Source organism: Petaurus breviceps, unplaced genomic scaffold (assembly GCF_028583685.1).
Source record: "Petaurus breviceps papuanus isolate PSGF00001 unplaced genomic scaffold, PetGlider_PUasm1.0 178, whole genome shotgun sequence".
In the NCBI taxonomy this organism is placed as follows: Eukaryota; Metazoa; Chordata; class Mammalia; order Diprotodontia; family Petauridae; genus Petaurus; species Petaurus breviceps.
This window is the reverse complement of record NW_027185777.1, coordinates 26751953-26764519: the sequence shown is the minus strand read 5'-3', so window position 1 is coordinate 26764519 and position 12567 is coordinate 26751953. Positions and strand designations below refer to the sequence as shown.

The window sequence follows — 12567 nt, the reverse complement described above, 5'->3', positions numbered from 1 at the left end:
AGAGAGAGAGAGAGAGAGAGAGAGAGAGAGAGAGAGAGAGACCTTGACCTCAATGGGCTTACATTCTACTGGGATGAAAATAGCATGAACAAATACATGTAAATAGAAAATACATACACAAAGTCATTTGGAAGGGAGGGAAGAGTCCTAGCTGCAAGGGAGATCAGGAAAGATTTTGTCCCATATGCTGCACTTGAATTCTGCCTCAAAGTCAACTACAGATTCCCCAAAGCAGAGGTGAGGAGGAAGTGTACTTTGGCTAAGGAGGTCCATCTGTACTGGCTAAGTCACTAGGGGAGAGGCTACCTTACCACCCACCAAAGAAGACAGGGAAGCTAAGCTTCAGTCATATCTGCTGAAGAGCCATCTAGTTATTTTCTTTGTAAATATTTCTACTTTAACTTTAAACATAAAATGAGAAAAGAAACAACAAAAAAATTGTCATGTACACAGCAGCCCATGAGAAAGAATTCAATATAAAACAAAAAATTTCCATTTCAAGAAAACCTGTATAATAAATACTACACATTGTTTTCAAGGCTGCCTAGGTTTTCTTCGCTTCCTTGTTGGTTTTCTTCTGTTCTCTACTCTGTGTGTGTATATACACACATACATATATCCATGTATGAGTGTATACACGTGTGTATGTGTGTACACATATACATGGATATCTATAAACATATGTTGTACACTCATACACATATATGTAAGACCATACTATGCTTATTTTCTTCTATCATCTGTTTCCCTGAAGGCTGATAGCATCATCCTGCATAAGGCCAAGTCTTTCCATGTTTTTCTAAATCAACATCTCCTACACCACAGCAATATTCCAACCCAGTCACATCCTATCTGAGAGACTGTCTATGAAAGTTCTTTCCCATTTTTCTGTGTTCCTTCTGTTCTTGGCCACATAGGTTTTATTTATACAAGAAAATGTTAATTTAAAATAATCAAAATTTTCCTTTTTACACTTCAACAATGCTCTTGCTTATAATATAGTTGAAGGTTGGATACTGCTGAATCTATTTCCTTTACAGCTTTCTTCCCTGGTTTCTCTGAAGTTCCTGGTCTTTTGTTCTTCTAAATGAACTTTATTATTAATTTTTCTAACTCAGTAAAATAATTTTAGTAATTTAATTGAGATGACATTGAATAAATAGATTACTTAGGTAAAATTGCTGTTTTAAAACTTCTATTGGCTTTACCTAACCATGAACAATAAATATTACTTCAATTATTTAGATCTGAGTTTATTTGTAAAAAAAAAAAAAGTGTTCTATGTTGGTGTTCATATAGTTCTTGTGTCTGTTTTGGCAGGTATATGCTCAGGTAATTTAGAGTCATCTAGTTATTAATCTGAGCAGCTGATCAGGTCTATTCCTCCTCAGATCCTCCACAGAGCCTTGCACATAACAGATACTCAATAAGAGTTTGTATAATAAAAGCATAACCCAGAGGCATGGCCACAGCTACAACTGGAACTACAAACACACCAACCAGGTCCCATTCAAGCAGCAATGGAAGGTTTCTGTGCCCTATTCCTTACTCTAACCTTGTATGAAACTCACAGTAATATAACTGAGCAAGAGATGGAACTGAAATTAATTGCAAGAACATGAAGAAATCCACCATTTGTATATACACTTATGATAAGAATGCAATTATTTCACAGTGATGGCTCTTAGATGACATCCAATCCAACACATTTTTTTTTTCATTCTGACCCAAGGTCAGAAAGGTCAAGTAACTTGCCCAAGGCCACAGGGATGCTTATTAGGTTGGAGTTGGCAAGGGGGGAGATAGAACTCTTTAGAGTCCAGGTCTCCTGATTCTCAGCTCAGCATCCTTTCCACTACACCCATGTGGGCCATTAGACCTCAAAAAAAGCCTAAGCTCCTTTTGCTGGTAGCTAAATATACTGAATCTCTTCCCAAGACAAAGGCCCATACTATCTACTGCTTAGAGCAATCACCAGGAAGTATATTCAATTTCTGACAGCTAGGATTCAAAATTTTCCAACAAGTTTTTTTTAGGTGAAAAGCACTAAACACATATTTTTATAAAAATATAAAATAAGGAGCTCCTTTTTGCTTTTTCCCTCCCAATCCACAACAGGGCATGTTTAACCATCAGACAACTCCTTTCAGGAAGGCAAAATCATTATTTAAAGGGCTCATCTTGGAATTTCTCTAGTTTTTAGTCTTCCCCCAGGTCTTTAGTCTTTGAGAAAAAAAAAATTAAGCTACTATTTTGCCTCTGCAGACATCTACCTCCTTCAAGATACATCCACACATATAGTATATATGTATGTGCACATGTATATGCATATACATATATACATACACATATGTAAATTCCAGTCAAATAGACCTACTTGTTCTTCCTCATACCAGACCTTCCATCTCCAACCTCTACTAATGGAGATGGGCAATTGATCTGCCATTTGTAGCCTTAAAGAGTCGCCTGGGTTTCTCAGGGGCTAAGTGACATGCCCCTGATCACATATCAAGTGTGAGTCAGTCCAAGATAGAACCTAAACCCGGCTTTTCCTGACTCCCTGGCCAGTCCTCTATTCAATAGCCACACTGCCTTACAAATATTCAGTCAAAAAGATAATGCTGAACTGCAAGCCAAGACATACCTCTAGCATGACAGCATGGTCTAAAGAACAAGAGGCAGGAAGCCAAGAGGGCTAAGTTTTAATACCTCATCTCCCACTAACTAGCTGCATCACCCTGGGGATATGGGAGAAAGAGCATTTAATCAGGAGTGAAGATACCTCCTTCTGAGCTTTGGCCCTGGCATGAAATAGTCTATGACCTCAAGTAGATTCTCCTCCATTCTAAGTCTCAGTTTCCAAATCTGTAAAAGAAACAAGCGAACTAGATGACCTTGAAGGTCCCTTCTAGATTTAAGAATTATTTAAGAGTCATTCATAGCCTTCTTTATATTTCATCTACAAAACAAGAATAAAAAATACTTGCCCTGTCTCAGAGGGTTAATTCAAACATAAAACAAAATTTTAAAAAGGGAAGACAATTGTAGAGAAAAAACCACTACATAAATGCAAAATGTTGTCATTACTGTAATATGCAGAAAGGGACGCTTATCTTCAATGGAAGAATTATGAAAAATTCAAACGTACCAGAAGTTTGTGGTGGGGATTTTTTTATTTACTTCAATATAAGCAGCTGTCCTATGAGAATCATCATGAATATTAGTATGTATTAAACAAGCAGAAGCAAGACACACTGTTGGGGCCACCACATGAAGTACATTTAATAGAGCAGACAAGGTTTCCGCTGGCTGCAGAGTTCTATACAATATACTAAAAGTGAGATATGGGTATGGTTGCTGTCTGCCACAGAGAACTGACCTAGAGTATTCATTAAGTATTTATTCCCTAAACTTTTCTGAATTTCTCGTTTCCAGCCATGCTGCTATCCCCCAAAACTCCTATACTTTGAATAGCAGTATTTGCTTTAAGAAAGCAGTTTTTGCTACTGCTAAAAGAAAAATGGAATTGCCTGGCTACCTCTTTTGACTGCTGGTGGAATTCCAAAATGTTAACTCATCAGCTTCTGACTTTGAAAAGTAATCACCACAGCTCAATTCCGGAGTTAGGCCAAACTCTAACCCAATCTAAACAAACTGGCAATCTTACTCCTAACCTCCAGCTCTGAAGAAGGGGCAGCCCTGAAAGCTTGCAAAGAGCTCAATGGAGTGAGTAAATCCTGGAAGTATTACTTACTGAATCAGATTTTGGGAGAATGACAGAATATTGTTTAAGTGGTGAATTAGCATTTCTGGGATTAGAATGGCATCATCTGAAGAATTTCAGCCAGGAATTATACAGTACTGCAGTGATGCTATCATTAAGGAGAAGCCTGCTGCCAAAAAACTGTTCCCACCCCGGTCAGCCTTTCCTCTTGAAACAATAAAACTTTCTATAATCTACCCTACCATCATTCAAATTATCCCAAACTCTCAAACACAAAATCCTGAGACTTCCAAATATTCTTTCCCCCCCCCCCCCCCCCCACTCCAGGATACTTAACAACTAAAACTTCAACTCTTGCAAAAGAAAAAAAAAACAGATGATACTGCTCTATTGTTCCCACAAAATCCTTCCAAGTTATTGTACCAAAGAGCTGGTTACAATTACTTTTTTTCTGTTTCCTTATTATAGGCATCTCTACACAAACAGCTTCTAAGAAATCAGACTGTACTGTGTATTTGTTTAGGCAAATCTGTCATCTAAGATTAAAAACTGCCACAAAATGTAAATTCATATGAAATCACATAAGAAAAACTGTTTCCAAACATGGAACTATAAGGTCAAGTGTAAGGGATTAGATAATGGTCTTATACAACAATCTTGTAAAATCAGAAACGTGTGTGTTTCAACTTCAATACCCATATATAACCTGTTTCAATAACCCATATATAACAAGGTCAAAGGAAGCCAAAACTGAAATCTTAAAGTCGAGGTATATTCTACAGAACTGAAGAAAGTTACCACTTCTAAGAATTAGATTAGGTCAGTCTTACCACATGATGGGAAAATAATAATTCCTTTTGTGCTGCTTAAATTGGGTTTTCCACTGTCTAAGACTTGAGTCAATGCTCCATTCTCAAAGACAGGAATTGGATTATTACAACAGAGAAAGTATACACTTTTGCTTCATCAGTACTTTCATTCATGCAAACACAAGAAACTTGTATAGAGCAGTTAACAAGTCCAATCAAACTAAAGATTTTTGGCAAAAATCAAAGAATCAAGAAATTTCTGGTTACAAGTTTTCTGAAAGAGTAAAAATACCTAAAATTTTTACTTAAAGCACTCCTGAAGCAAAAGGGTAGTAAACTAACCTCTTACTGGATTCTCCCTGCTAAAAGAATCTGGGCTTGCAATGATACAAAGAATAAAGCCAATGGTTAATCATTAATCAACAATCAGAGCATTATTTCCAAAAGCTTCTCTACAGCAAACCAAAACTGTGTACTGGACTACAGTCATAATGCCATAGAAAAATAATATAACTCAATACATAAGCACTTTTTATGGTATTATTTTGAGTAAAGTCATTATCTGATTTAATCCAAATCTTTTCCCTAATCTCTTAATATTCCTGAAAAAGCTCCAAAGAAAGGTATATAATTTGTAGTTCTAGTATGTGTTGGCTGAAGAGAAAGGTTTTGCTGCATTTTTTAAAAAGTACTTAGCACATTTGGGGGAAAAAAACCCAGCAACTAACATGAAACCAGGTCAGGAAGGGTGGCAGTCCATTTTCAGTGAATGATTAGTTTGAAGAGTACAACACACCAGGAGTCCAGCTGTACTCTAACTGCAAGGCAGTTTTCAGTAACTACAACTCCAAAATGGGAGTCAGCTAACTCAACGTTTATACTTTTGGAGTAATGGAAATATATTTCATCCAGCACATACTCATTTTTCCACCACCCTCAACCCCCCCTCAAAAAAAATATAATGTGGTTACTCCAGGATACAAAAGACAAAAACTGACATCTTTAAGATTTGACAGCTCTCACTTGTTCCATCATCTCTAAAAAAGGAGTAGCTGTCACCAAAGCCCACAACCTGCCTACTGTGACCATCCCTAAGACAGCAGCACTAAGACTGTCTAAACAGGACAATTCAATGAGGTATCAGGTCAGCAAAGTTTTTTTCTGCCACTCACTGGTACAAACTTCAGAACAAGCCAGCAGCACCCCATCAGAGCTCTCCCCCAGAGACCCAGAACACCCATTTTCAATTTATAAACACACCTCTTCCTATTAGAAACATAGTTAACAAATACTAGTGCTTTAGCTGAGGGGAGGGGTGGTGAAGCAAAGATTAAAATGAGAGGACAGAAAAAATAATTAAGGGATGAAGGAGACGATGTGGAGTTGCCAAACAATTGGGACCAGGGACCAAAGACCAGAGGAAAGAAGGTTGGAGTGATATTCATCCTTAGCTTCATCCTTAGATTTTGGGTTTCTCTCTAGAGGCATAGGAGAGAAGTTGGAAGGGGAGAGAAGAATGACCAAAAGGGGAGAGACGGGGAAGAAAAGACCCCCCTCCTTCCTCTAACCACTCTCTTCAACTGCCCACTCCGAGTTCTTGACCCCCTTTTCAGGACAGAGGCGGGAGGTCGCGCACAAAACATACACACTCATACATACATACACACACACACAGGCGCGCGCGCTCACACACACACACACACACACACAATTCTTCTTTTTCCCCATCTAGTACTCACCATCGATGTTCTCTCGGTCGCTGATGTGTTGCAGGTTGCAGCCTGTGTCCTCCCGGCTCAGTTCAGTATCGGGCCGATAGGACTCCAGCCGGGAGTGGGCATTTCTCCTGAGCTTGGGGCTGGACGACACACAGCAAGACGTAGTGTTCCCCATCTTCACTGGCCTCCCCAATTCCTCCTCCCCTTGCTTTCTCCTTCTACCACTTCCCCAACCCCCCCAGGGATAGGGGTGCAGGGTAAAGGGGCGGGGGCAGAGGAGGGAAGGGATGCGGGGAGCAGGGGGGGTGGGGATGGGGGTAGGGATAGGGTGGGGGAGGAAAGAGGGGGCGTGGGGCTCTCGCTCCCCGCCGCGGGGGATGCAAGCCGCAGCCCAGCTGCCCCGGTCAGCAGCTGCAGCAGCGGCGGCGGCGGCGGTGCCTAGCCATGGGCGGCGGAGGAGGAGACAACAACGGGGAGCGGGAGGAGGCGGAGGACCAAGAGGAGGAGGAGGCGGAGGAAGAGGAGGAAGAGGAGGCGGAGGCGGCTTCCCAGGCTGCCCCCTCGGTCGCACACGCTCGCCGCTCTCCCCAATGGCTCATCCAACCGGCCTCTGCACGAAAGCACGTCCTAGCTGGCTCCGCGGTGCAGTAAGGGCAAGGAAGACCCCGACCACTCTCTCCCTCTCTCTCACACACACACACATACACACACACACACATGCACGCACGCACACTCACACTCACACACGCGCGCGCGCGTGTGGCTGCAGCGAGCGGTGGCGGCGCCTAAGTCATCCCGCCGCAGCCATGGCCCGGCCCGGGGCTGGGGCGCGCCTCCCGGCCTTGGCACTCTCTCTGCCCGGACTGGCTGAAGTCTGCCGCGGCGGCTGCGGGAGCAGCAGCAGAAGGAGCTGGAGCAGGAGCGGCGGCTGCAGCGGCCCCAAGCTGCCTTTTGCAAAAGGTTCCGGTTCAAGGGGGTGGTAACCAGAGCTGCTGGCCAGCCTGGCTGCGGAGCCGAAGTGCGCGGCCGCCGGGGCGTCTCCGCCTGCCCCGCGCTCTGCCCGCGTGCCCCCGAGCCGCCACCGCCAGCCAGGAGGGGGGATTCCTCCGGGCTGCCGCCGTTGCAGCCGCCGCCGCTGGGGGAAACCCCCGCTCCCACGACATCCCCGCCTCTTCTGCTGTCGCCTCCTCTTCCTTTTTCGCGGCGTTGGCTGCCCTGGAAGCACATTCAAGTATGCCCGAGAGAAAGAGCCCCGAGCCAGCGGCTGGGGTGCCCGGGGCGCAAGGGAGGCAGCGGGAGCCCTGCTCAGCCCCAAGACATCCCCGTCTTCTGCTGACACCCAGAGCACCAGTGGTGCCTGGAGCCACTTCAGCTTTCTTCCTTTCGCTTTTTCTTTCTTTAAAAAAAAATAATAATTCTTTCCTTCTTTCTCTCCCTCAGTTCCCCGCACTCCTTATCCAAGGAAGGAGCTGGACCGAAGATTCGATAGAATATTTATAAAACGTCTCCATCTGTGTTTTTTTTTCCCCAAGTAAAATGAAAACCTGGCACAGGGAGAAACACTGGCAGGGGAAAGTGAGTTTGCCCTCTTTTGGGGGGCCCAAATACTGGAGGACTACTAATGTGAAACCAGAAGTAGAGGGAAAGGTATCAGAGGAGAAGTAGGGAGAGGAGATGGGTCTGGGTAAGAGGGAGATTGGATAGAGAGTCGGGGAAGGAGAGCATCACATTGCAAGGTGGAAGGGATCTGGGGATCATCAAATCCAAAAAAACACTGGATTTTACAAGGAAGCCAAGAGAGGTTGTGACTTGCCCAGGGTCACACAGGTAGAAAGCGTTTGATGAAGGGGGGTAGGAGTAGAGGGATGGGTGGAGCAGTTGGAAAGAAGAAAGAGAAAGGTGTGACCATCCGGAGAGTGTATTTTAGTGTTTAAAAAAAATAGTGGGGTGGAGTGGAGATGTGAACTTGCACCTTGAGTCAGGAGATCCCTGGTTTATTTTAGGGCAATGCATTGATTTAATTGTTGACCTTGTTGAAATCATAAAATGAACTCCTTTGGGCCCCAAGCTGCTTAGGGCATAGCGTTACTTGGAAGTTAAAGAGTATGTAAGAGAATCGAGAAGAATGTCATTATGATCGTTATAAAATGTTGAGATTATTTTTAGTAGCAAAATGCTGATCATCAATCAACAAATATTTATTTGAGTGATATTCGACAGACACTGTGCTAGATACTGGAGAAGAACAACCCAAATGAAGCAGTACTTGTCCTCAAGGAGCTTACCTTCCATAGATTTAGAGCTAGGAGAGGGAGTTTTAAAACCCTTCCTCTTAAATATTCAGTCCTGACTCTTAATGACCCCATTCGGAATTTTCTTGGCAAAGATACTGGAGTGGTTGCAACATTTCTTTCTCCAGCTCATTTTACAGATGAGGAACTGAGGCAAACAGGTTTAAATGACCAGCCCAGGGTCACTGAGCTAGTAAATTTCTGAGGCCACATTTGAACTGGGGAAGATGAATCTTTCTGACTCCAAGCCCAGTGCCCTATCCACTGCCCCACTTGTCCAGAGGTTAGGTGTAGGATAGAAAGCTTTTTTAGTCAGAGGACCTGAGTTCAAAGCCTGCCTCTGCCAGGTACCATGTAGGCTAGGTACTAGAGATAAAAACAACAAAAATGAAGTAGTCCATGCCCCCAGAAAGTTTACATTCTTATAAATTTAGGGCTGGTATAAAGTTTAGAGGTCATCTCATTTAGATAACTAGTTTATATGCTGTGTAAACTAGAGGTAATCTAGTTGGGACACTTAGTATTTATGCAACCTTCAGGGAGTCATTTAATTACCCTGAACCACAATTTCCTAGCTATAAAAAGAGGTGGTTGAACTAGATAATCTTCTGACTCCCCATCTCTAATACACATAGATATTAAATGGCACAGCTAGGAGTCAAACTCAAGTTTTCTGAAATCCAGCACTTTTTTCAGTGATAATAATGGCTCACCTTTCTATAATGTTTTAAGGTCTGCCTCATGCATGGAACAGGAACCCAGTTTGAGCAGTAGTCAGGTGGCCATGCAAGTGTTGTCTATACAGCAAACCTGTACTGCCAACAACTGTAAACTAGAGAAGTCTTCTCTTTCCCTTCCTTTCCCAAGTTTGGTGCAACCGTTTAGTGGGGGGAAGGTAATCAAAAGAGTATTAAATTGTAAGTTCCTTGAGGAACAGAAACTGTGATATTTTGCTTCTTTGTATTACCAGAGCATCTGAGAGTTGTTCAAAGGCTATTTAAGGTCTGTGAGAGAAAGGCTGTTTCCAGGAATTTGTCCTTGTGATTAGGATAATCCCTGGAATGCTGAATTATTTCTTGGTAATGATAAGGAGCTGATAAATGACTTTATTGTATATATCATTTTCTTTCTTCTCCCTACCCACCCCCCTTCCTTCCAGGGGTGGGGAAATTAAGGATCAGCATGGAGAAATTGGCCTGAATTGAAGTTAGACTAGACTAGTCTGGAACAGAAACTAGTCTAAACTGGGAGAAGTTGAGTATTATAGTCTTGATAATAGCCCTGGTATTCTAATTCTGGAATTTGTGATTGTCACTGACTGTCCCAAGAGCACTAGGCAAAATGGCAAAGTAGGCATTTTTCCCTTAGTGTTCTCTTACTTCTTTGTAATGCAGTGACCTAGTGTCCAAAACTGTCAAAATACTGTCCAAAGATACCCCCACCCAAGCTAGCCCTCTTGTAAAAATTTTCCTTCCCTCCTCCTTCTTAAATGAGTATCACCCCCACACACACCCTCCAAAATTAAAAATCTGATTACCCAAGTAATCTATCTACCCAAGTAGGCCTAGGTAGGTATTGATCCTGGTTATCCACCCTCCTTTGGCATACAGAACTGTGATCTTCAGGGTCTAACTTTTTAATAACTTATCTTTTTCTTTCACTGGTTCCTCCACCTCCCATCCCCATCATGTTGGCATTCCCCAGAGTTGTGTTCTTGGCTTGATTCTCTTTCTTTGCTTTTTCCCTCGATGATCTCATCCACCTCTGTGGCTTGCCCAAATCTCAATTTCCAGCCCCAGCCTCTCTGTTGAGCTGTTACACATCTGTATCTCCAGCTGTTTCCTAGACAGCACCATCTGGAAGACCTGTCAGCACTTCAATCTCAACATATCCAAAACTGAATTCATTATCTTTCCAACCCCCACCCTTCCCAACCAGCTCCACCTCCTGACTTCCCTATATTTAACACTACCAACCTCCCAGGCACCCATATTGGATATCTGAGAGCCATCTTTGACTCCTTTATTTTCTTTTGTCCCCACATCCAAACAGTTTTCCTCTTTGTCCCATCTATCTTCTCTATGTCCACTTCTACTACTTCAGTTTAGATTTCCATGCCCTCTTGCCCTTAAGTCTTATTGATGCTTTTTGCTTTTATATCCCAGTTACTTCCAAATATATCTTTTCCCTTCTCCAAATCTTAATCTTCTCTGGTAACAATAACCAAAAATCTGTTAAGCAAAACCAACCAAGACCTGAAAGTATATTTGATATTCCACACACATAGTTCTTTATCTCTTCAAACAAAGAAAGGTTCATTTTCTGGGCCAAGCTAAATCATTTTATCTCCTTCAGTTTCATTTTATTGTTCCTTTTTGTTTACTTTACTGTAGTCATTGTATATATTCTTTCCCTGACAATTCATTCTTACATTCTTGCAACAGTCTCCTAACTGGTCCCCTTCAGTCTTCTTCCCCTCATTACCCATCCATTCTACTTATGGCATCACATTAATCTAACCAGAGCATAATTGATCATGTCATGCCCTCGCTCAGAAGCTTCAGTGGATCCCCATTATATTGCCATAATTTAGAACAAATATACCTTTCCAAACTTCTCTCCTACTATTCCCCATTATGTACCCTATGTTCTAGCCATACTGAACTGCTTCCTGCCCTCTGCACATTTTCTCTGACTTCCTGCCTCCTTGCCTTTATATGACATTGTTCCCCCATCTGGGAATACCCATCCCATCCTACTCCCACTCCAGCTGTGCCTATTTCCTGCCCATCCTTCAAAACCCAATTCAAATTTCCTCTATGAAGTCTTCCCTCCTTCAGTAATCTGTTCTCTCACTGCATTAACCCAGAACTTTGTATAGCCTCTCCACTCATTATTTTATTTGTATATTATACCTTGAGCTGTAGCTATTTCTATATTCTCGTTTCTCATTGCAGCTTGGATTCTGAGAAATATTTGTTGGTTAAATTTATAATAAGGCCTAAATGATGGATAGGCTTAATATACCCCAAGGTCATTTGCTCATTAAACATGGAACTTGTTATCCCAAAGAAATCTAATTAGCAGAAGTTTGTGGGAGAGATACTTCTGAATCTTTCCCCATTTCGACCTTTCTTTGTATCCCCAGTGCTTTGCATAGTCCCTTGGGGCATGGTAGCATTATTTTGCTATTACATTAATGCTTGTAGACTGACACTTGGACTGCTTGTGGCTCCTCTAAACCCCAAGATTACTACTCTCTCTTACCAAACCATGTCACTTTCAAAGAATACAGGCATATACTGAATGATCATAAAATAACCACATGTTTTAAGCTCCAGTTTAGAACAATTGTTTAATTAGAGGAATAGTCTGAGAGAGGAAGAGTCTATTAAAATTATATTCTATTCAGAGAACCTAACTGTCTTACAGTGTTCAAGAGGGCATGGAAGGGTACTAGAGTAGGGCGAAGTGGAAGGTCATCTTTCTTTTCATACTGCAAACGGTCCTCCATCCGTTATTCACTCTCAGAGAGTTCTGATTATGGGATATTTTTTTCTCTTCTATGTAAAAGGTTAGAGAGTATTCAGCCTCAGTACAGAAATATCTTTGACCTTCACTACTACTGTTGGAGATCAAGCAAGGGATCAATCCCTGAGGATACTGGGAGACCTATCACTAGGCAGGGAAGAAGGAAAGGGCATTAGAAAAAGGAAACATGATATGATGAGAGACATGCCACCAGTATGCCTTTAATTCCACAATGTCTTCTTCCTTGACCCATTCAGCCTACAAGGAGCTTTACTAAAGCATTTCTTGTCTGTCTTTCCCATTTGTCACTTGATATACTGTGTTTTTTTCTTTTGTGTTTGTTTAGTTCTCCCTAATGAGACTATAATGAATCTACAAGTATTTATTTAGCACTTCAGAGGTACCAGTCACTGTACAACATCCTAGGAACATACACACACGAGTGCACTCACACACACACACACAATTCCTACCCTCAAAGAATTAACATTCTT

The 12567-nt window shown here is 42.1% G+C and overlaps 1 protein-coding gene across 3 annotated transcripts in view; it reads right to left on the bottom strand.

The window, feature by feature from the left end:
* CCNY (cyclin Y) overlaps positions 1-7225 on the bottom strand; it is a 310615-nt gene extending 303390 nt beyond the window's left edge. The window contains exons 1-2 of one of the 3 annotated variants that reach the window (XM_069086526.1): positions 6989-7225; positions 6273-6391 (exon numbers count right to left, since the gene is read on the bottom strand). Coding sequence is in view for 1 of the 3 variants with exons in the window: in XM_069086524.1 (XP_068942625.1) it covers positions 6273-6426 (154 nt within the window). In the remaining 2 variants the exon portion in view is untranslated. Of the gene's footprint in view, positions 1-6272; positions 6568-6988 lie in introns of those variants that run through there. The other 2 variants (XM_069086525.1, XM_069086524.1) reach the window with 2 other exon arrangements.
* Positions 7226-12567: the final 5342 nt, after the last annotated feature.